The sequence below is a fragment of the Scyliorhinus canicula genome, chromosome 23 (genome assembly GCF_902713615.1).
Source record: "Scyliorhinus canicula chromosome 23, sScyCan1.1, whole genome shotgun sequence".
Taxonomy (NCBI): Eukaryota; Metazoa; Chordata; class Chondrichthyes; order Carcharhiniformes; family Scyliorhinidae; genus Scyliorhinus; species Scyliorhinus canicula.
In genome coordinates this window covers 12,363,948-12,388,509 of record NC_052168.1, presented here as the reverse complement: position 1 = coordinate 12,388,509, position 24,562 = coordinate 12,363,948, and the positions used below count along the sequence as shown (strand labels likewise).

Genomic DNA, 24,562 nt, shown 5'->3' with positions numbered 1-24,562 from the left:
GCAGACTCCGCACAGACAGTCACCCGAGCTGGGAATCGAACCTGGGAGCTGTGCTACCGTGCTGCCCTTGCGCAAAGCCTGCAGACCTCCGGTGAATCAATTCAAGCTTCGAGTGGATTTATCTACACGCGACCGACGTGTTAAGCGAGATCAGAGACCAAACAAAAACACGCAGTGGCCAATTCTTGTAAGACCAAATTATTCTTTTGACATTTATTTGTTTAACAGCATCTTCCGGCACAATCACGAGTATAAAATGTACAAATAAATAGAAGGAACTGTGTGGACATTAATTAACCAATGTTTTCTCTGGGGGAGCCTTTGTGAATTCGAATGATGAGGGGATGGGATTGGGGTAAAGGAGGATTGATTTGGTTCAGATCTTTTACGCTTGAGCCACCATCTTTGCAAATTCTGAAAAGGAAGAGGGGGGGGGGGGGAAAAAAAGAGAAAAAGAATAAGGAACTACTTTATCAAAATTAAACTGAAGTGACTCAGTAAAGGTAGCGACGGGAGTTGGTCACTTTGCCACTGAGTCTGTTCCACGTTTTGCCATCCAGGCTGACTCATCATCTACTGCAGGTTAGGCGCATCTTCTGCACGTCTCTTCTCTCCCTCTCCTTTCCCCCCCCCCCCCGCCCCCCCGGGCTACCTCCGGATGCTCCGGTTTCCTCCCACTGCCCAAAGATGTGCAGGTTAGGCCGGATTGGCCGTGCTAAATTGCCCCTTAGTGTCTAAAGGCTAGCTGGAGTTCTGAGGACAGGGAGGGATGTGGGCCTAGGTAGGGTGCTCTTTAGGCGGGGTCGGCGCGGACTGGTTGGGCCGAACGGCCTTTTTTGACCTGAGAATACAGGTTTGCCCAACCTCGCTTCAGAAGTCCTGCCACCCCCTAAATAAGTCACTGTCATTTTGCCACTGAGTCTGTTCCACATTTTGCCATCCAGGCCGACTCGTCATCTATTCATTCCCCCTATTCCATGCCCAATTCCCACATCCCGAAACATCCTGCCCTCTACAGTATCGACTCCCTTTTAAACATTTTGGTCAGTTCTGTCTCTGGAAGAACAGCAACATCTTGTGCTGCACCTTCAGTGTGGCTCAACCTTGCTGAGACAGTGACGTATTGGTAATGCCACTGGACTAGTAATCCAACGATTACTAAATATTGGGGGGGGGGCACCATCGCAGCGGGTAGGAATTTCAATTGAATCAATAAATATGGGATCTCACCTCTCAGCTGATTTACTAATCCTGCTCCTGTCTGTTCTACATGTGACTCCAGACCCACAACAATGCCGTTCACCCTTAACATGAGTGGTCCAGCACCATACTTATTTAGGGGGTGGCAGGACTTCTGAAGCGAGATTGGGCAAACCTGTATTCTCAGAGCAGAAAAGGCCATTCGGCCCAACCAGTCTGCACCGACCCTGCCTAAAGAGCACCCTACCTAGGCCCACATCCCTCCCCGTCCTCAGAACTCCAGCTAGCCTTTAGACACTAAGGGGCAACTTAGCACGGCCAATCCGGCCTAACCTGCACATCTTTGGGCAGTGGGAGGAAACCGGAGCATCCGGAGGTAGCCCACGCAGGCGCGGTTGGGGGGGGGGGGAAGGTGCAGACTCTGCACAGACAGAGACCGAGGCAGGAATCGAACCCGGGACTCTGGAGCCGTGAAGCAGCACTGCGACCCACTGTGCCACCCTAACCACCGTGCCATTTCTAGAGTGATCTTATTGATAGCTACAAAATAATTAAAGGAAGGGACAGAGATAGATGCAGGTGAAATACTTTCCTGGGTTGGGGAGGCTTGAACCAGGGGGTACAATTTCCAAAATAAAAGGGGGGGGGGGGGCAAGCCATTTGGCAATGAGAGGAGAAGAAATCTCTTTACACACAGGGTTCTGAATCTTTGGAATTCTCTATCTCCGAGGGCTGAGGGAGCTCAGGCATTGGGTTTGTTTTGAATCAGAGATTGATTCATTGCTGATTAACAAGGTTATGGGGACTGTGGGTGTAAAGGTAATTGAGTGTCCAATCAGGCATGATGGAGCTGGCTCGATGGACTGAAGCGGCTTATTCCCGTTCCTATGTTTCTAGGTGCTACCCACTGTGCTTCAGTGGTGGGGAGAATGAATGTTTGAAGTGGTGAATGGGCTGTATCTTCCTGGGTCATTGAGCGTTGCTAACGCTTCCCCACTCTCAACCTGCCTCACTGTGTGGTCTGGGGAAAGTTACCCAGGGTTTCTAACTGTACCTGGCTATGGTTGGTTTTGAGGGCCCATGCTTTCCAATACCTTGCCACCTAAAGGCCGAGTAATAAGGTTGTCCGAAGTCCACCAGCTTGACTGTGACATGTTTACGGACTGTCAGGTGACCAATGTATTAAAAAAAAATGTTTTTCCAACTCTTCAGGAATGAAAATTTAATCTCCAGGAGATCACAATCAATTGAAGAAAACCCCTTTGTTTATTTTTGAAAAGAATGGGAGCGGTTTGACTGACAGTCGTGAACAATCCAATCAGGTGCCAGAGAGTCTGCCTTCTTAATTGGCCAGGCATACAGGGCGACCAATGGCGGGAGGGTGTGGTTAGCAAGAGCAGGTCAGGGGTTACCACCTCCAGGAATGACATCCAATCAGGGGCTGTCAAACCGAGTGAGTGGCTTCGTCAGTGCGGGGAGGAGAACGGCGGGGGGGGGGTTGGATGGGCGTCCGAGATCTCCGCGCGCTGGTAAACAGTTGCCGCAAGTTTCAGATAGCCCGCCGGCAGCTTCAAATACCTACCTTCTATCCCAATTTTACCATCATGATCCTCATCACCAGCCGCGAGCAACGCCTTGGTTTCACTGTCCGACAGCTCCCTTCCCTCAGCAGAGAAGCCCTTTAGCACCGATCTGCGATGAAGAAAATATGAATGACGTGTCAGACAACTCCCGCTGCCTCCCAAATTTACATCTTTCTCTTCCTTGCCCATCACTTCATCAGGTAGCACCGTCAACTACCTAGCGAGTGGTAGAAGCGAAAACCCTCAACATTTGTGAGGCATTTAGAGGAGCCCTTGAAAGGCCTTGGCATGCAAGACGATGGACCATGTGCCTGAAAATAGGATTAAATATCGGTGTTTGATGGCCGGCGCAGACGTGATGGGCTGAAGGGCCTTTCTCTGCGCTGCAAAACTGTTGTGACTCCATAATTATTTGAGGGTTGTTGAATCGCTTATACAGCGATCTTACTGCGGGGCACCTGCAGGAGAGGTAAGCCAGAACAAGGATCCGAACCCCACACTGGGGGGGGGGGGATTTATTCAGAACCCTGCACCGGCCATCGGAACCACAATCCCGAACCAAATTTAATTTACAAACCTTCCAGTAGTGCCGTGGAAAGGCCCTTTCCTCACACGGCTCACATTGGCAACCCTGGTCACTCATTTTATATGACTGTAAGCGGAGGTCTTGTGGCCGCAATAGCAACATCTCTGCCTCCGGGTGAGCTCTGGGTTCAAGTCCCACTGTAGAACCCGACGACCCAGGTATTAGGATCATGATGCGGGAAAGTAAGTCGGTCATCAGCCTGTAACTCATTCCAACACGCCTGGGGGCAGGGGTTTGTGCGCACCCACACTGCAGAGGACAACTGCAAAACACTGGAATGAATTTGCCAAGCTTAATCATGGACCAGTCCAATGGAGGTCTATGGTTGCCAATGCCGGTCTATGGTTGCCAATGCCTTCATAGGCACCTGAAGATGTCAGGCTTATAACAGAGTTCAGTAAGGACTGAGGTTTTGCATGGATGTCTAACTGACATGGTGTGGAATTCCCAGATCAGCCTACCCGAACAGGCTCCGGAATGTGGCGACTATGGGCTTTTCAAAGTAACTTCATTTGAAGCATACTTGTGACAATATGCGATTTTCATTTTTTTTCATTTCATGCTGTCCAACTTAAATTTCATGAATTGCAATATCGGATGGAGTACAGACTAGACATCTCGGTATAATGGGCCAATTTCCCATCAGCCAGTTGAAGAAATCCTGGCCTGTTAATGCCATAAGGATGGTTACCATTGACCAGGAACTGAAATGGACCAGCCATATAAATATTGTGGCTACAAGAGCAGATCAGAGGCTAGGAATCCTCCGGCGAGTATTTCATCTCCGACTCCCCAAAGCCTGTCCACCATCTACAAGGTGCAAGTCAGGAGTGTGATGGAATACTCTCCACTTGTCTGGATGAGCGCAGCTCCAACAACACTCAAGAAGCTCGCCACCATCCAGGGCAAAGCAACCCCACTTAATTGGCATCCCATCCACAAACATTCACACCCTCCGCCACTGACACACAGTGGCAGCCGTGTGTTCCATCTATAAGATGCACTGCAGCAGGACAAGGTTCCTTAGGCAACACCTTCCAAACCCACGACCTCTACCACCTGGAAGGACAAGAGCAGCAGATACCTGGGAACTCCACCACCTGGAGGTTCCCGTCCGAGTCACTCACCACCCTGACTTGGAAATATATCGGCCGTTCCTTCACACTCACTGGGTCAAAATCCTGGAACTCCCTCCCTAACAGCACAGTGGGTGTACCGACACCGCAGGGATTCCAGCAGTTAAAGAGGGCAACTCACCACCACCTTCTCAGACAATTGGGGATGGGCAATAAATGCTGACCCAGCCACAGACCCGTGAATGAAGGAAAACTACGACTGCTCAAAAAAGCATTTATTTCCTTACTTGAGCTCATCCTCTTCAATGTAGCCACTCCGATCTTGGTCAAGGATGTTGAAGACTTCTTTCACTTGCTCATGGGTTTTCCCCTTCAGACCGACCAGCTGGAAGAACTTCTTATGATCGAAGCTCCCAGGAGCTAGAAAATTAGATAATGAGGTTTAGTCATGGGGCAGATATTTTCCTTTCAACCTTTGCAATTAAGGACATTGTGGTGGCTTATGGAGGTCACAAAGATGTCCCTTCCTATCCATCAATTAGTCCCTCTCTCGCTTTCCGCTCATTGACACCAGCAATCTTTTGGCCATTACCCAGGCACTGATGTGAGCACCAAGAGAGATTGTCTCAATTCACTTCGCATCCCATCCTCATTGTGTGAATAAGCGTTAGGAGCTTGGGGCGGACAATGTGGGACTGGCGAGGCTACTCTATCATTCAATACGGGGCAGCACGGTGGCACAGTGCCTGGAGTCAATTTCCTCCGCCACTCTTCCAGGCAGTTCATACCAGACCCAAAAACCACTGGCTGTGAGAAAGAAATTCTCACATCACATTCGCTTCTTTTGCAAATCACTTTAAATCTGCGCCCTCTCGTGTCCTTGATCCTTTTACAACCAGGAACAGTTTCTCCCTGTCTACTCTGTCCAGGTCCCTTGTGATTTTGAACATCTCTATCAAATCTCCTCTCAGCCTCCTCTCCAAGGGGAACAGTCCCAACCCCTCCAATCGATCCTCACAATTGAAGTTTCTCATCCCTGGATCCATTCTTGTAAACTTCCTCTGCTCTCTCTAATGTGTTCACTAATGTCTCTAATGTGGCGCCCAGAACTGTGCACAATATTCCAGCTCAGGTCTAACTAGTGTCTTGTATAAGTTCAGCTCAACCTCCTTGCTCTTGTTCTCTGTACCCCTATTAATAAAGTCCAGGATACTATTTGCTTTATTAACTGCTCTCTCCAACGGTCCTGCAACATTCAATAATCTATGCACGCAAACACCCAGGTCCCTCTGCTCCTGCATTCCCTTCAGAATTGTACCCCTTATTTTACATTGTCTCTCAATGTTCTTCCTACCAAAATGCATCACTTCCCACTTCTCCGCATTGAACTGCATCTGCCACCTATCTGCCCACTCCACCAACCTGTCTTTGTCCTTTTGAAGTTCGACACTATCCACATCATAGTTTACAATACTTCCAAGTTTCATGTCATCCGCAAACTTTGAAATTTTCCCCTTCACAGCAAGATCTAAATCATTAATATATAGCAGGAAAAACAAGGGCCCAACCCTTGGGGAACTCCACTGCAAACCTTCATCCGGCCTGAAAAATATCCATTGACCATTTCCCTCTGTTTCCCATTGTTCAGCCAGTATTGTACCCATATTGCTATTGTCCTTTTTATTCCGTGAACTACAACTTCTCACAAGCCTGTTGTGTTGCACTGTATCGAATGTCTTTTGAAAGTCCATGTACATCACATCAACAGCATCCCCCTTATCGACCCTTTCTGTTACTGCCTCAACAAACTCCGGCAAGCTTGATAAGCACAATTTCCCCTTCAGAAAACCACGCTGGTTCTTCCTCCTCAAGGCAGAGTTTTTTCCACGTGACTGTTAATTCTATCGCGAATAATTGCTTCCAGAAGCTTCCCGACCACTGACGTTAAACTAACTGGCCTGCAATTGGCTGGGGCTATCCTTGCAACTGTTTTTGAACAAGGGCGTAGCACTTGAAAATCTCCAGTCCTCCGGCACCTTCCCACAGTCTCGGGAAGGCTGGGATGTTCCGGTCAGTGTCCCTGCAATCTCCACTCTTCCTTCAATATCCGTGGATGCATCCCATCCATTCCTGGTGCCATGTCAACTTTCAGTACCAACAGTCTATTCAACACTTCCTTCTGATCAATGTTAAACCCTCCTAGGGACAGTTTCCTTGTCTGTCATCATGGCCTGGAGAGCATCTATTTCCTTGGTAAAGACAGATGCAAAGTGTTCATTTAATAACGTCAGCCATGCTACCTCCCTCCAGGTTTAAATTCCCTTTTAGTTCCCTAATCGGCCCCACTGCCCCTTTTTACCACCCGTTTACTATTTATATACCTTCGGAAGATTTGGGGATTCCCCTTGATGTTGGCTGCTCGTCTTGTCCCGTAAATCCCCCCCCCCCCCCCGTTTCTCCAATGAGCTTTTTCATCTCCCGTCTGAAGCACTGTTGCTTCACAGTGCCAGGGTCCCAGGTTCGATTCCTGGCTCGGGTGACCGTCTGTGCGGAGGTCTGCACGTTCTCCCAGTGTCGGCGTGGGTTTCCTCCGGGTGCTTTCGGTTTCCTCCCACAAGTCCCGAAAGACGCGCTTGTGAGGTGAATTGGACATGCAGAACTCTCCCTCTGTGTACCCGAACAGGCGCCTTGGGGATTTTCACAGTAACTTCATTGCAGTTTTAACGTAAGACTACTTGTGACAATAAAGATTATTATTATTATTATTATGCTTCCATATTCCTCTTGGTTCTCAATTCTATTTTCTACTTGACACGTGGCATCAGCAGACTTTTTCTTCTTTATCTTAATTCCTATCTCCTTTTTCACCCAGGGAGCTCTGCATTTGTTTTCCCTCGCTTTCCCTTTTGAGGAGATATATCTTGACTGTGCCTGAACCCTTTTTTTTTTTACTTCATTCATGAACACAAAAGGAATTGCTAAGACTTGTTCCGCAGCCATGTGACTGCAGCTTGCTCCCTGCACGTCTCTTGCCTAAGAGGACGCCATCTCCGGGGGTGATTTCCCACTCAGTTCCAATTCGTCCCCCAGGCCACGTGAACCTCAATCGGCTGTTTTGCCCTTGAAGGGGCAATCACCACAATAGCCTTTTCTCCCACCCACCCTTCGCTCCAGTCTATCTGGCCCCACCCTATCCACGCCCCATTGAAGTCAACCCTCCCCAGTTAATTATTCTTACTCTGGATTGCCGATTGTTAGGCATGCAGCGGCTAGCCTCACAGCGCCCGGGTCCGGGGTTCAATTCCGACCTCGGGTGACAGTCTGTGTAGAGTTTGCACGTTCTCCCCGTGCCTACGTGGGATTCATCCGGTTTCCTCCTACAGTCAAAAGATGTGCAGGTAAGGTGGATTGGCCATACTAGATTGCCCTGAGGTGGGGTTAGGGGGACAGGGTGGGGAGCGGGCCTAGGTGGATGCTCTTTCAAGGGGCCGGTGCAGACTCAATGGTCCGAATGCCCTCCTTTTGCACCTTAGAGATTTGATGATTCTATTCTATGATCCCATACCATCATTCGAAACCTTACGATACAATGTTCCCTACTGCCACTTGATCTACTTGTCCCGCCTAATTTCCAATAACCGGCTCCAACAGTGCATCCTAACTTGTTGGACTGGACACATGCTGGTGTAAAAATAATTCCTGAAAGTCAAGGAACTTTTTCCCCCGTCTCCACCCTTTCCACGACCGCTATCCCAGTCGATAATTTGTGTAATTAAAGTCCCCTATGATGTTGGCATCTCTGTAATTTCCCAGCAGATTTATTCTTCGACATCTTTCTCACGAGTTGATGGTCTATCGACCACATTGAGCAATGTAATTGCATCCTTTGTTCCTTAGGTCCAGTCAAATTGTTTTCTGTACTTGAACCCTCTTTCGCCAGCACTGCGATGATCTCCTTAACCAGTACCCCTACCCCACGTCCTTTCCTATCTCTTCCGAACATCTGGTATTCAGGAATATTTGACAACCAGTCCTTCCCTCCAGTGAGCCAGGTCTCTGTTATTCCGCGGAGGACCCAGATTGCAACAAAGTCCCGTTCGATAGCGTGATCCTTCTTGAAGCTGTGAGCGCCGGGAAACATCCAGCTAAACATGTTCGACACGGGATTCTGTTGCAATTTGGGTAAATGGAGCTCCATATTTCCACAATGCAATCTGCATGGTTACATTCCACAATGTAACACCCCAATCCTATTTACTATACTTTGCGTATTCGCACACGTGCTCCGTATCCCGGATTTAGAGTCCATTACTTCCTCCCTCATTCCGACTCCACCTATTAATTTCCTATTCTCTTTACAAGTGTGAACGGTCTCACACTATGTTGTGCACCCTGATATTTCTCTCTAATACTCTCTTGGTTCCCACACCCCTGCTGGGTTAGTGGAAAGCTCTCCCAAAAGCACCAACACAAAGGTCCCAAAGGAACTCAGTCCCAGATCTGTTCAGGAACATCCCCACCTGGCTTGTACAGGTGCCCGCTCCCCCAGAGCCATTCTCAGTGTCCCAGGAATCTAAAGCCCTCCCTCCTGTACCATCTCTCCAGCCACACATTTATCCGCCTTATCCTCCTATTCCTGTCTTGCCCGTGGCGCTGGGAACAATCCGGACATGGCTACATTGGAGGTCCTCCTTGTTAATTTTCTGCCGTGCTCCCGAAATTCGGAATGTAAGACTGCACCCCCTTCCTAGCTTAACTATTGGTATCACTGTGGACCACGGCCTCTGGCTGTTCCCCCTCCCAGAGGAGACTATCCTGCAGCCGCTCTGTGACATCCTTGACCCTGGCACCAGGGGAGCAACATACCATCCCGGAGTTACAGACAGTCCTGTCTGTTCCCATAACGAAAGAATCCCCCAACACTTTAGCACTTCCTTTCCTCTTCCTCTCTGCCCACCGAGCTGCTTCTGATGCCACAAACCTTGGGTCTGACTGTACTCCCGAGGAACCAGCACTCTCACCAGCTTCCGAAATGGAAAGCCAATGTATGGACAAGACTCCAGGGGGACTCCTGCACTACCTGCCTGGCTTTCATGTGCTGCCTGCCAAGCATCTACCCCCTCTCTGCCTCCAGGTTCTTAAGTTGCTGTGTGACCACCTCTCTGAACGTGCTATCTATGTAGCTCTCAGCCTCGTGGATGCACCACAGTGACTACAGCCACTGAAACCCAGAGCTCAGGTTTCTGCAGCTGGCATATTTGGCCACAGCACGGGTTGCGCCTATGATTTCCCACATATTACAGGTCACACATTCCACTCGACTGAGCTGCCCTGCCTTACATAGGTCTAGAAAATTATGAGAGGCATAGACAGGGTGGATAGTCAGAGACTTTTTCCCCAGGGTAGAGGGGTCAATTACTAGGGGGCATAGGTTTAAGGTGCGAGGGGCAAGTATGGTGAACCACTGTGTGCACCTGTATTAGGGGATGTAAGGTGGGACCTGCACTACAGGTCCTACAATCTGAGACTTTTGTGCAATTGATCGTACATCAGCAAGGTTTAGAGGAGAAGTACGAGGCAAGTGTTTTTACACAGAGGGTAGTGGGTGCCTGGAACTCGCTGCCGGAGGAGGTGATGGAAGGAGGAACGATAGGTGACATTTAAGGGGCATCTTGACAAATACATGAATAGGATGGGAATAGAGGGATACGGGCCCTGGAAGTGTAGAAGATTTTAGTTTAGACGGGCAGCATGGTCGGCGCCGGCTTGGAGGGCCGAAGGGCCTGTTCTTTGTTCCAACTTCTCTTCCCTTACGATACCTTTATTTATTTTACTTATATTACTTTATTTTAATGGCCCTGGCTATTCCTTATTTCTGGTGTTTCTCACTTAATCTAAGTCTAGCTATTTTCTTGAAAAATAATACCCTTTCCTGATTTACAGCAATTTAAAGACAGTCCCAAACAACAGTTTCTTACCAACCAATTAACACAGTTTTCCTGTGACGCCACTATTTGTTTTACTAACTCTCCGGCGCGGGTCGTCTGAGCAGCTGATTGGTCTGCGACCTCTCCTGTTCCCACGTAACGTGGATGCTCCAAACTGGAGTCACAGACGGAACTGAGTTGGGTTTGACCGGTCATTTTGATGGTGATCACTGCCTCCATGCTGCCAGACTACAGTTTCCTTTCAGTGTTAAGGATTAGTTTTCTGCCGATTGTTCGACTTACGTTTGCCAAGGTCCAGTCAGAGGTTGTGTCAGAGGGCAGCACGGTAGTGTAGTGGTTAGCACAATTGCTTCACAGCTCCAGGGTCCCAGGTTTGATTCCCAGTTTTGGTCACTGTCAGTGCGGAATCTGCACTGTTCTCCCTGTGTCTGCGTGGGTTTCCCCCGGGCGCTCCGGTTTCGTCCCACAGTCCAAAGATGTGCAGGTTAGGGTGGATTGGCCGTGCTAAATTGCACTTGGTGTCCAAAATGGCCCTTAGTGTTGGGTGGGGTTACTGGGTTATGGGGATCGGGTGGGGGTATGGGCTTGGGGAGGGTGCTCGTTCCAAGAGCTGGTGCAGACTTGATGGGCCGAATGGCCTACTACTGCACTGTAAATTTTATGAGCAGGAGTCTTGGACAGAGCCTTCAGTCAAACAGATGGTTCGTAGGCCATCTGAATGTCAACCCGTCACATATCACTGACCAAGTTGCCACATACGGTAATCATATTGGACAACACTGGTTAAGAGAGATGTTTTCAATGGTCACCTGATCGTCAAAGTTTGAAGGAAGAGACTGAACTGCTGTTCTGTAGCTTTACAACCTCCAACCCTGTAACCAATTCACTATCCTGCTGTTTGAAGCTCTTGTGATGTCTCAAGGGGCTGGGGATGGTGAAGGCCGGGTGGAGTTTAGTCAGGTCACGAGCTCACTCAGTTGTCCAAATACCAAAAACTGAAGTCTATTTAAAGGTCTTCAGATACTCAGTGAAACAGAAGAGAAAAGGAAACAAAACACGTGGCTTTTCTTTGAGCCGAACAGTATATCCCTTTTTAATCCGGGGCGCCTAATCCATTCCCCTGGGGAAACTCAACCCAGTATCTAACAGCGCAAGGCCGATTACCAGTACGGGCTCTCATACAGGACGAAGTTCAATCCAAATCAGGGTTTTCGCACAGCTTGAGGTCAGCAACAATCACAGTGTGCACCCAGCAAATTCTTCACTCGCCCGCCCCCGCCAAGTCCAATGGATTGTCCAGCTTGACCGTCATATCTTTGGAAAAGACACGTAAATTTCAGAAATACGACAGAAATGGCATGGACCACGCCCCTCCCCCAATTTCCCCGAAATTCGGCCCAGTGAGGTCACGGTGGGGTGGAGAGATAGTGCCCTCCTCCCACCCGGTGGAAATTAAACTCCTGATTAGTGGGGGGGGGGAAAAGAGAGAGAGAGAGAGAGAGAGAGAGAGAAAAGAGAGAGAGAGAGAGAGAAAAGAGAGAGAGAAAAAGAGAGAGAGAGAGAGAGAGAGAAGAAAAAGAGAGAGAGGAGAAAAAGAGAGAGAAAGGAAGGAAAGAAAGGAAAGGGAGGAAGAGAAGAAGAAGAGGAAGAAGGAAAAAAAAAGAAAGAAGAAAGAAAGAGAGAAAGAAAGAAAGAGAAAAAGAAAGGAGAGAAGAAAGAGAGAAAGAGAGAAAGAAGGAGAAAAAAGAAAAGAAGAAAGAAAGAAGAGAGAGAAAGAGAGAGAAAGAGAGAAAGAGAGAGAAAAGAAAGAGAGAGAGAGAAAAGTGAGATCGGAGAGAATGAAAGAGAGAGAGAGAAAGAAGGAAATAAAAAGAGAGAGATAGTAAGAGAAAGAAAGGAAATAAAAAGAGAGAAAGATAGTAAAGAGAGAGAAAGAGAAAAAGAGAAAGAAGGAAATAAAAAGAGAAAGATAGTTTAGAATAGAAAGAGAGATAGAAAGAGAGAAAGAAAGAGAAAGAAAGAGAGAAAGAAAGAAAGGAAAAACAGAGGGAAAGAGAAAGATAGAATAGAGAAAGAAAGAAAATAAAAGAGAGCGAGAAAGGAAGAAAAAAGAAAGAAGGAAAGATAGAAAGAAAGAAAACTAAATAAATAAACACACAGATAAGTAAATCAATAGGTTCACAGATAATTCCACTTACCCTGGAAAGCATTCAGAGCTTTGCTGATGTCAGCTGCATTGAGTACCTTTGTCATGGGCATGTTTGCAGCTGTTGAAGAAAAGACATTTCAATAGTTCAGAAAGTTTCTGTACAATCAACTCAGGTTTGATTCCCCATCCCACTTGTAGAAATTAAGGCACCGAGGGAGGCCATTCAGCCAGATGTCTCAGCCGAGTGAGGGGAGGGCATCCATGTCTGAAGGGATTGTGATGAATGTAGGAGTTTTGGATGCACGCTAGTGCGAATTTATCAGCCTCGTCACTTCCCGTGTCGGGCGCCAATAGGCTGATAGATCGCATCCATTGCGTTTAGCCTTAGTAAGATGGTCAGAAACCCAGTTAATGGGCTAGAGGTAATATAGTTAATAGGAGTAGCCAGGGGCTGAAGCAGTCAGCTGTTGGGTTTTCAGTTAAAGAACAGGAGCTGTTTGCCAAATGCAGGGAAATTAAACGACACAGGCAAGAATCTGCGGGCTGTTTCCTGAAGGATCTTTCTCTTAAAAGTATTTTATCCAAGACATTTCTAAACAGCAAATACTCCTGGGTTTCCTAATTGTATTTAAAATGGGTTGTGACCAGAGATGGGTTCTGCTTGATTGGAGATAAAGAAAATAGCAGTTTGGAGTTAAAGTGTTTCATTGTATTGTTAAGGATTGTTTAACTGGTGATTGTAAGCCATTTTCATATGATGTTAAAGTTAGTAATACTGTTTTAGTAATAAAGTTTGTTTTAATACCCCTATTTGTGCGTGAAATCACTCCTAGAGCAAAGTATCCTTTCCTCACAGTCTTACAAAATAAATAAAATATTGGGCTTTCTATCCAGTATCCTAGAAACTGTTGGGGTCTAGTCTGGGATCATATTAGGGTCTTCCAATTGAGACTATCCCTAATTCCCACTCATAATTGAGGGTAAGAGCTCCTTCTGTTACCCATCCTCAGCCATCGGGCATAAACCAGCCTCAAAATTGAGTCTGGGCAGGAAAGAAGCCCTTAAATGGCCGTTAAGTGGCCAGCGATGCCCACGTCCCAGGAAAGAAACAAAAACAAAATTTCAGGCCCCGATTCTCCACCGGGATGTTCCAGTTATGCCAGAAGACAACGGACCTCCCCGCGCTTCCCGACAGGGGGGTGAGTGATAGGGTGCTATCAGGGGTCTGGGTCGGGGAGGGGAAGATCTCGGACATCTATAAGATTATGCAGGAGGTGGAGGAGGTACCAGTAGTGGAGCTGAAAGATAAGTGGGAGTTAGAGCTGGGGGAACAGATAGAGGACGGGACATGGGCAGACGCCCTGGAGAGGGTCAACTCGTCGTCGTCATGTGCGAGACTAAGTCTCATTCAATTTAAGGTACTGCATAGAGCCCACATGACGGGGACAAGGATGAGTCGGTTTTTCGGGGGTGAAGACAGGTGTATTAGATGTTCGGGAAGCCCTGCGAATCATGCACATATGTTTTGGGCATGTCCGGCACTGGAGGAGTTCTGGAAGGGGGTGGCAGGGACGGTGTCGAGAGTGGTGGGGTCCAGGGTCAAGCCAGGATGGGGACTTGCGATCTTCGGGGTTGGGGTGGAACCAGGGGTACAGGAGGCGAGGGAGGCTGGAATATTAGCCTTTGCGTCCCTGGTGGCTCGGAGGAGGATCTTGATTCAGTGGAGGGACGACAGGCCTCCAAGTGTTAACACCTGGTTAAACGACATGGCAAACTTCATCCAATTGGAAAGGATCAAATTCGCCCTGAGAGGGTCGGTGCAGGGGTTTTTCAGGCGATGGCAACCCTTCCTGGACCTCTTAGATCAGAGATAGAAACTGAGGCAGTGACAGCAGCAACCCGGGAGGGGGGACAAAGACGAAGGAAGTACGGTAGCGGTGGTGGCACGGGCAAGGCCTGCCCGAGGACACTGCCAGAAATGATAAGTTGGTCTGACTGTCGGTTCGCCGGCGGGGGTGGGGTGGGGGGGACGCGCGATTAGGGGGTGGGGGGGGACTGTTTTTTGTTAAGTAGGGGGGTCTGACTTTGTTTTGCTATAATTTAAATGTAAATGTAGGGGGGGTTAAAATGTTTGTATTTTGAAAAATTTCTTCAATAAAAATTATTTTTTAAAAAAAATACGACAACGGACCTTTGGCCGGCCCATGACGGGACCAGAAAATCCTGGCTTTGGTTATAATCCACCCAGTGTTCAGATCCGAATAACTTAACTAAAATTGAAAGCAAGCAAGATCCCATCAAAGCACCCTGGAGCAGAGGTGCCACCCTAACTCTGAAACCATCCCGTCGCACCCGAACCTGCGATTTCTGCCATCTCTCCATCCAGTGTGACATTGTTCTTTCCAGTTTCACCATAATTGACATTCAACCCAACTCCGCGACAATAAAACAAATCGGATCTTTGCTGTTTCTGGGATCTTGCTGTGCACAAACTGTTTCCCGCGTTTGCGACACTCACTACATTTTACAAAGAACCTCACTCTCTGCAAAACACTTTGGGGCGTGTGAAGTATTACAGAACTCCAGAGTTCATTCTTTCGATCGCTCGTCGAAGATCCCCATCTCAGTCAGAGTCTCGATTGCAACGATTCCACTCCTGCTCCCGCACAGTTGGTGTTCTCCCAAGGTCCGATCCTTGCTCCCTGCCTATTTCTCGCCCGTCGTCTTACTTAGATCTGCATCCTCGCCGTTTGTATTTTTTTGCGAAATGTCGTGATGAGTCCAAGGCGAAAAACTTCGACCAAAAAAAAAATCCCTCTTTTTTTTCCAGCAGGTCCTGCCTCGCCAAATGAATGGTGTTGCTGTGTGGAAATAAATCCGGGGCAAGTGGAGTTGTTGGAGGTTATCGCGATGTCCGGTCAACTGGCTCACACCACAGCCTCTGCCGACATTTGCTTCAGTGGTCTTGGCTTAGTCGACATCAGCTGTACAGACTGGCAGACAAGGGGGTTCAAAAAAAAGGGGGCCTATTAATGCGACTGTCCAGGGATGGCCAGATCTTCCAAACCTCCTCGTAAGGGGAGATTGGCGGCGGTGCCTTAATTCAACGTTTTTTAAAAAAAAAAAGAATCTTTACTATCATAAGCTGCCTTACATTAACACTGCAATGAAGTTACTGTGAAAAGCCCCTGGTTGCCACACTCCGGCACCTGTTCGGGTACACAGAGGGAGAATTCAGAATGTCCGATTCACCTCACAAGCACGTCTTTCGGGACTTGTGGGAGGAAAGCGGAGGAAACCCACGCAGACACGGGGAGAACGTGCAGACTCCGCACAGTGGCGGCGTGGAGGGGCGCAATAGGAATTTTTTGTATACATTCCAGAATAGGCACTGTAAAATGATAAGCCGCCACAGCACATTATTTTTAATTAGACATTCCATTAATAAAATTATTTCCTTTTATGACCCTTGAAACAAATAATTAACAAGTGACTTGCATAGTTATTGGACCCCTTATCAACCTCGGAATAATGCAAACCACTAAACTACTGTAGTCGTCACGATCGAGGTGTTAATGAAAGCAGTCAATTTGCACAGAACAAGGTCCCACAAACAGCAAAGTGGCGAAGGCTGGATAATCTGCTCTTGTAATGTTGACCGAGGGATGAATATTAAATGGCCGGGACACTAAGGAGAGCTTCCCTGATCCTCTGCTGAAAGACTGCACATCTGGCAGACCGCCACTCAAGTGTCAGCAGAGGTGTTAGTGTTAGTGACGGAGCGGAGTCTTGGGGCCTACGACTGCCTGACTCAGAAGGCAAGATGGCGATCCCTCTGGCGGGAGGTCCTGCCGGCTGACCCTTAGGTTCCAGAAGTTGGATGGTCAACCGGGACTGAAAGTGCTTAAAATTGACAGGGGGGGGGGGCAGGAATGTTGGGGTGTCCAGTGAAGGGAATATTTTGGCTGAGGGTGTGAAACATCCACCTGCCTTAAACCGTGTGCGTTTTGCCTGCTTAAAGGCCAGATTGGCTGGGTTCCCTTTGAATGGGGAAGGGAACAAGGCATAACTGAAGAGGGAATCGTTTTTGAAAAGAGTACCTTCGCAGAGGAATGTCAGTCCAAAGGGGCAAGAACAGGCAGACAAGGAGCAGGAGTAAGCCATTCAGCCCCTCAGACTCGCTCCGCCATTTATTTAGATCATGGCTGATCTGAAAGTGACCCCAAATCTGCATCCCACCCCACCCGTGATGACCTTTCGCCCCCCGCCCCCCTCTTGTTTACCAAGAATCTATTCACCTCAACCTTAAAAATATTCAAAGACTCCGCTTCCACTGCGTCCTGAGGAAGAGAACTCCGAAGACTCTGAGTGAAAACATTCCGCCTCAACTCCGTTTTAAGTGGCCCCCCCCCGCCCCCCCCCCCTCACCCCCCCCATTATTTCTAAACAAGGATGATGTTCCCTGATTGAGGCCACCTTTAAAGCTCTTTGCTTTCTCTTCCATCCATTCTTCCGGCATTATTCTTCTTCAAACAGTGCTGCTGACGCCACCAGGGACACTATTATTTGGGAGTCCAACAGGGGGGGGGGGGGGGCAGAGGGGGTACGACAAACGTCACTGGCTGTGAGCAACGATCCAGAGGGCTTTGACCATTTCTAACGTTAGTGTTCACGGTACTCCCGTCTCTTGCAGTTCAATGTTTATAAAGCAATGGTGGAAATCAAGTTGAAGTTTTGTTCTTTAACTAGGTGTCTTCAGCTCCCTGTAGAGCTTCGGGATTAATGGTTCGAAGGAAGGAAGCCATTAATGTCGCCATTATTTCATCGCTTAGTCACTGCTGGAGGAAGCGCGCCAACCACTTTGAGCTCACCAGCCCGCACAAACAGCAGAGACTCGATTTAGGAAAAAAAACTAATATTGGTTGACGGATAAACATTGGCCAGTCCCCTTCAAAATAGGGCGGCAGGAGAACATAGAACATACAGTGCAGAAGGAGGCCATTCGGCCCACTGAGTATGCACCAATCCACTTAAGTCCTCACTTCCACCCTATCCCCGTAACCCAATAACCCCTCTTAACATTTTTGGTCACTAAAGGCATTTAGCCCGGCCAATCTACCTAACCTGAACGTCTTTGGACTGTGGGAGGGAACCGGAGCACCCGGAGGAAACCCATGCAGACATGGAGAGAACGTGCAGACTCCGCACCGACAGTGACCCAAGCCGAGAATCGAACCAAGACCCTGGCGCTGTGAAGCCACAGTGCTACCCACTTGTGCTACCATGCTGCCCACAAGTTGAAAGTTAAAAGAATGAAAGTCTCGCATTTATATAACGCCTTTCACATCCCAAAGTGCTTTACACCAACTTTAGAACTGTAGCCACTGTGGCGTTGTATGAAATATGGCCGCCAGACTGCACACACCGTTTGTTGGTGGCGGGATGTTACCTTCCCGCCGGCTGTCAGCGGGGTTTCCTATTGTAATGCCCCCCCCCCCCCCCCCCCCCCCCCCACCGCCACCCGCAGCATCCAAGAGGCAGGATGTGCAGGTTGGAAAAACTGGAAGACAAATAAAGACCGACATAAAATAAGCAAAACACTGCAGACGGTGGAATCTGAAACACGGGCGGGATTCCCCGGGCTTCCAGTCTCGTGTTTCGCATTGAAGCTGCCCCATGCTTCCGGGAAACATGCGGGCGGGCGGGCGTGCCTTGCTGGCTGGACCAGCACGGTAGCACAGTGGTTAACACTGTGGCTTCACAGCACCAGGGTCCCAGGTTCAATTCCCCGCTGGGTCAGTGTCTGTGCGGAGTCTGCACGTTCTCCCCGTGTCTGCATGGGTTTCCTGCGGGTGCTGCGTTTCCTCCCACAGTCCAAAGATGTGCAGGTTAGGTGGATTGGACATGCTAAATTGCCCTTAGTGTCCAAAAAGGTTAGGAGGGGTAATCAGGTTTCGGGGATAGGGCGGAAGTGAGGGCTGAAAGTGGGTCGGCGCAGACGCGATGGGCCGAATGGCCTCTTTCTGCACTGTATGTTCTATATTTAAAAAAAGAATCCCGCTGCCAGCGAACGACCGGGGAATTCCGACCAGGAATGGAAGATGCCTGGAAACGCTCAGCAGTCCTGGCAGCATCCGTCAGGGGAGGAGCAGAGTTAACGTTTCGAGTCCTTTGGCTCCGCAGCAGAACTGAAGGGGGGGGGGGGATGTAGAAACTGCAACAAAATGTAGCAAATTTAAGAACGAAGGAGAGATGGCCCCGGTGAGAGAGGGGAAGGGGATGTTGTGCATTGAGGCCATGCACGTATGGGGCATTTAAAAACAAAGGAGAGGGTTTAAGGTGCAGGAGAACGATCACAATTTAAAATTGTTGAACTCAGCATTGAGTCCCGAGGGCTGTAACGTGCCTCATCGGAAGACGAGGTGGCCATTCGTCCCATCATGATGACTCTGCTGGCCCTTGGTGGGAGCTCACCCTTTGCTCCCCGTTGTTTCCCCCATGGCACCTACAATTTTCGGCTGGGATCAGCTTTTGCTTCGACCTGTTGCCCGGTTGCTACATCCGGTTGTCATCTTAGAGGAAAACCATTCATTCTAACGCTGGGAAACGGGTGAGAGGGTGAGGTCCCCGTGACAAATCCTGTTCCACACTCCACTATCGCAGGTTTTGATTGGGGCTGGATCTGGTTACAGGTTACATCATTGTCACAGGTGGAGGATAATGGGAGCCTGACATCAGTGGAATGCTGCCCGTGGCTGGAGGCTTTACACAAGTGGAGTGGAGCCAAATGGTAATCTGCTGTTGGCTTTTACGCTAAGTATTAAAGACACAAGTGACAGCAAGATAATGGCATCACACACACCAAGAGTCAATAAGACTGTCTCCAGATTAATCTCCCGAATTGCAGTAAAGTAAAGAAGGGGAACTAAACACATATGAATTTGGTGTGCCAACAGGGAACATGTTTAGTGAACTTTAGCACAGCCACGGTCAACACAAAATATAAAGACAACAGATCGGTTAAAACCCTTGATGCTTCCTGCCATCTGCCTGTTTTCGTATCCATCAGTGGATCCACAATGCCGTTCCTTCACATCGCCCGGTCAAAATCACAGAAATAACTCCCAGTCAGTACCCTAGGGGGTTACCATTGACCACAAACTGAACTGGACCAGCCTTATAAATACTGTGGCTACCAAAGCAGGTCAAAGACTAGGAATCCTGCAGCGAGTAACTCACCTCCTGACTCCTCGATGCCTGTCCGCCATCTACAAGGCACAAGTCAGGAGTGTGATGGAATACTCTCCACTCGCCTGGATGAGAGCAGCTCCAACAACACTCAAGAAGCTCAACACCATACAGGACAAAGCAGCCCTACTTGATTGCTCCTCCTTCCACAAACATTCAATCCCTTCACCACCCACAAAACAGTGGCAGCCGTGTGTACCATCTACAAGATGCACTGCAACAACTCACCAAGACTCCTTATGCAGCCCCTTCCAAACCCACGACCGCTACCAACTAGAAGGACAAGAGCAGCAGGTACCTGGGAGCCCCACCACCTGGAGGTTCCCCTCCAAGCCACCCACCACCCCGACTTGCAAATGTGTCACCGTTCCTTCACTGTCGCTAGGGTCAAAATCCTGGAACACCCGCTCTAACAGCACTGTGGATGTACCTACAACTCAGGGACTGCAGCGCTTGAAGAAATTGGCTCACCACAACCTTCTCAAGGAGCATTTCGGGATGGGCAATGAATGCTGGGCCCAGCCAGCGGCTCCCCCACATCCCACGGAAGAATTTTAAAATCCGCACAACCGTGATAGGAATTTAAGCCACATCAAAATAAAATCATCCTAAAATAAAAGCACATGGAAAGAACTGCAACACCAGTAGCATGCCTTTGACCGGGAGAGATTCATGGTCAATCCCTTGATGGAAAGCAATTGTGGCCTCTATCATCACTACCCATAGTCTCCAGTACAAATGGAAGATGTATGTTGCCACAGCAACCCAGAATCGCGGGGCTGGTGGGGGATGCAGTTGGCTGGAGAGAGGTTGTGGACCGAATCAGTGCCAACAGCATGGAGTTCGATCCCCCGTCCCAGCTAGGGTGGATTCGGGATCTGTCTCCTTGTCCAGCCCATGGCGGAGTTGGTGACAACGTGGGTTTGGACCTGCCTTTGGGCAGAGAAGTGAAGAAAGAAGATACAACATGACCCCAAGTTTCTGTTTAAGCAGGGTTAATGGATTTCAGAGCAGGGCAGGGTGTACAGTGAACGGTTAGTTCGATATGGAATATCGAATAACGACGAGTCCGAATACAGGAGGGAGATAGAGAACCTAGTGGAGTGGTGCAGCGACAACAATCTCTCCCTTAATGCCAGCAAAACTAAAGAGCTGGTCATCGACTTCAGGAAGCAAAGTACTGTGCACACCCCTGTCAGCATCAACGGAGCCAAGGTAGAGATGGTGAGCAGTTTCAAATTCCTAGGGGTGCACATCACCAAAAATCTATCCTGGTCCACTCATGTCGACGCTATCACCAAGAAAGCACAACAGCGCTTTTACTTCCTCAGGAAACTAAGGAAATTCGGGAAAGGCCACATTAACCCTTACCAACCTTTACAGATGCACTATAGAGAGCATCCTATCGGGCTGCATCACAGCCTAGTATGGCAACTGCTCGGCCCAGGACCACAAGGAACTTCAGAGAGTCGTGAATACCGCCCAGTCCATCACACGAACCTGCCTCCCATCCATTGATTCCATCTACACCTCCCGCTGCCGGGGGAAAGCAGGCAGCATAATCAAGGATCCCTCCCACCCGGCTTACTCACTTTTCCAACTTCTTCCATCGGGCAGGAGATTCAGAAGTCTGAGAACACGGACGAACAGACTCAAAAACAGCTTCTTCCCCACTGTCACCAGACTCCTAAATGACCCTCTTATGGACTGATCTCATTAACACTACACCCATGTCTGCTTCATCCGATGCCAATGCTTATGTAGTACATTGTATATATATTGTGTTGCCCTATTATGTATTTTCTTGAATTCTGTTTAATTCCCTTTTCTTCCCATGTACTGAATGATCTGTTGAGCTGCTTGCAGAAAAATACTTTTCACTGTACCTCAGTACACGTGACAATAAACAAATCCAATCCAATCCATATGGTCCATTTTACACTAAAATGCACAATAAAAATTAACACCTCCCTCCCCTCACCCCGATGGTGATCATTTACTAAATAGAAATGACTCCAAAATTAGAAACTTATTTCACTCTTTCAGCTGTGCAGTCACGCAATAGAAAATCATCCAATATTGAATCTGATTCTTCAAACTGCATTAGAAGGAACAGTCAGTTCGAACCTTTCGGTTCAAAATTGCAAACTTGCAAATATTATTCCCCAAATCAATGGAATTAGATTATCAAGTTGCAAACTACACTAAAACTCCAGGGAGCTTTTAAACGTTCAGCGATTTCCATCAACTTATTTCATTTCTGATGAAATATCCATTATTTCAAACAAGACGTCCTACTCTTGTCAGCCAAAGTTGGAATCTATTTTATGTTACTTGATTGCCCAGCCTTTCAAGTGTTCTTATAGACACTTTGCAGCTGCTTCCTTTAATTTGAATCTCTTTACCTTCCATATCCTGCTCTTTTCTTTCTCCTTCTGATTCTATCCTTTCTTCTTACATGCTGTCCTCTCCATTTTTTCCTCCTTCTCTCTTGTTTCCCCCCCTTGCGTTGCCACTCATCTCTTTCATTTTTAAGACCTTTACTGTAAAAAAAATCCTGGTCTTTTCAAATGTTTTGGCTTCTTTCTTTCCTCCCTTCCTTCCCCCCCGCCCATATTTAAAAATGTTGCTACCCATCCCTCGGGGTGGGGGTGAGGGGGGGAAACCTTTGCTCCAATCTTCCCCTCTCTTCAATTGCTCGCTCCTCAAGATTTCCAGTTGTAAAGCTCCTGGCGAGGGACTTACCTCGAATTGTGATACCCGCGTTGGCGGAAGAGCTGTAAAAAAAAAAATTGAGGCGGTGGCTGAGGAACAAGCAATGGGTACCGGGGAAACCAGCCCCGACCCTTATGTACTCATCTCCAGCTCTATTTTGGGAAGCTATCCCTTTCCTGCTCCTGAGGATCGAATAATCAGAAGTGAGACGGTATCACATTCACTTTGCCTAATCAAACTTGCACTATTAATATCCCACGCTGGATGTCTGAAAACTTTTGATGCGTAGCTATGCCCTGTTAGCGGTGGTCTTCCTTGCCTTGACCCCCCCGGTTGCCTGCAGATCGATGGCCCCCATTGTGGCCCACAGATAGGCTGCCCACGTGACGTCCCTATGGGTTGACCCTCATCCACCACAAAAGCCGGAGGGGCGAATTGCCTATTTTATAGCGTTTGCTGTCTTTAATTAAATGCCGAGAACTTTAATTAGCCCCAGGAGTTTGGACAGGAAGGGTGCCGGGTTTTCAAGTGTCGTGCCGTTGATATGGGATCCCCTCACGTTCCAGCAGGATTAATTTAGATTTCATTTGGCCCTGGCAAAGGCTGATAAATTTAGGGGTGGATTAAATGCCTATTGGACTAATAGCTCCTTTTTAGGGACCTTATTAACACTGAGGTAAGTAGAGAGAAGCTTTTAAATATTCCCTTAAAAGGTGCTGAGAAGGGAAATTATTCTTTTTATTCAACCCAGTAACAATTTTTTAAATGGTGCAGGGATGCAGAAGGTTTCCCTGGCTGATTTGCATCATGTGGCACTGGCTATTAACGGTACGATTAGAGTTGAAACGGCCGCAACGTTCTCTGTTATGGTACACCGGGGGGGCCCTTGTAGCAGTCAGCCCAGTGGGAGCATTCCATGGGTCAGGGATTTGTGAGTTTGTGTTTTCCGCCAGGGACCTGAACTCATTGGTTTCGATGCCGTACTGAGGGTGTGGTTCAGTGTCGGCAGTGCCACCATTCGGGTGAGATGCCCCTCTCTGCCCCTTCAGGTGGATATGAAATGAAATGAAAATCGCTTATTGTCACGAGTAGGCTTCAATGAAGTTACTGTGAAAAGCCCCTAGTCGCCACATTCCGGCGCCTGTCCGGGGAGGCTGGTACGGGATATGAATGGCGATTTAAAGAACAAAGAACAATACAGCACAGGAACAGGCCCTTCGGCCCTCCAAGCCTGTACTGGTCATGATATGAACCTTTGCCAAAACCCTCAGTACTCAGTACCGTGAGGGGCCTCACGGTAGCATGGTGGTTAGCATCAATGCTTCACAGCTCCAGGGTCCCAGGTTCGATTCCCGGCTGGGTCACTGTCTGTGTGGAGTCTGCACGTCCTCCCCGTGTGTGCGTGGGTTTCCTCTGGGTGCTCCGGTTTCCTCCCACAGTCCAAAGATGTGCGGGTTAGGTGGATTGGCCATGCTAAATTGCCCGTAGTGTAAGGTTAATGGGGGGATTGTTGGGTTATGGGTATACGGGTTACGTGGGTTTAAGTAGGGTGATCATTGTTCGGCACAACATCGAGGGCCGAAGGGCCTGTTCTGTGCTGTACTGTTCTATGTTCTATGTTCTATACTTCCTTGTGCCGTATCACTCCATACCCACCCTATCCATGTGTTTGTCAAGATGCCTTTTGAGCGCCGTTAATGTATCTGCTTCCACAACCTCCCCTGGCAACACGTTCCAGGCACTCGCCACCCTCTGTGTAAAAAACCTGCCTCGCACATCTCCTCTAAACTTTGCCCTACAGACCTTAAACATGTGCCCCCTGGTGACTGACCCCTCCACCCTGGGAAAGAGTGCCTGCCCATTCACTCTACCCAAGCCCCTCATAATCTTTTTATTGTCACAAGTAGGCTTACACTGCAATGAAGTTACTGTGAAAAGCCCCTAGTCGCCACATTCTGGCACCTGTTCGGGTACACGGAGGAAGAATTCAGAATTCTCAGCTGGGACAGGAATTGAACCCGCGCTGCTGGCCTTGTTCTGCTTCACAAACCAGCTGC

At 48.5% G+C, this 24,562-nt stretch overlaps 1 protein-coding gene across 1 annotated transcript; it reads right to left on the bottom strand.

Annotated features, from left to right (window-relative positions):
- Positions 1 to 182: 182 nt before the first annotated feature.
- LOC119956534 (parvalbumin alpha-like) lies at positions 183 to 22,774 on the bottom strand. The gene is made up of 5 exons (XM_038783824.1): positions 22,536 to 22,774; positions 12,592 to 12,660; positions 4,733 to 4,865; positions 2,783 to 2,892; positions 183 to 414 (listed from the first exon to the last, which is right to left on the bottom strand). Exons 2-5 carry the CDS (start codon positions 12,650 to 12,652, stop codon positions 386 to 388), a joined length of 333 nt encoding a protein of 110 aa, XP_038639752.1. The 5' UTR covers positions 12,653 to 12,660; positions 22,536 to 22,774; the 3' UTR covers positions 183 to 385.
- Between the last annotated feature and the right edge of the window lie 1,788 nt (positions 22,775 to 24,562).

Coding starts and splice junctions, on each gene's coding strand:
- LOC119956534 (XM_038783824.1), bottom strand. CDS start 12,652: ATGCCCATGACAAAGGTACTCAATGCAGCTGACATCAGCAAAGCTCTG. Junction 4,866..12,591: donor AGCTCTGAATGCTTTCCAGG/GTAAGTGGAATT, acceptor CTAATTTTCTAG/CTCCTGGGAGCTTCGATCAT. Junction 415..2,782: donor TGGTAAAATTGGGATAGAAG/GTAGGTATTTGA, acceptor CTTCCTTTTCAG/AATTTGCAAAGATGGTGGCT.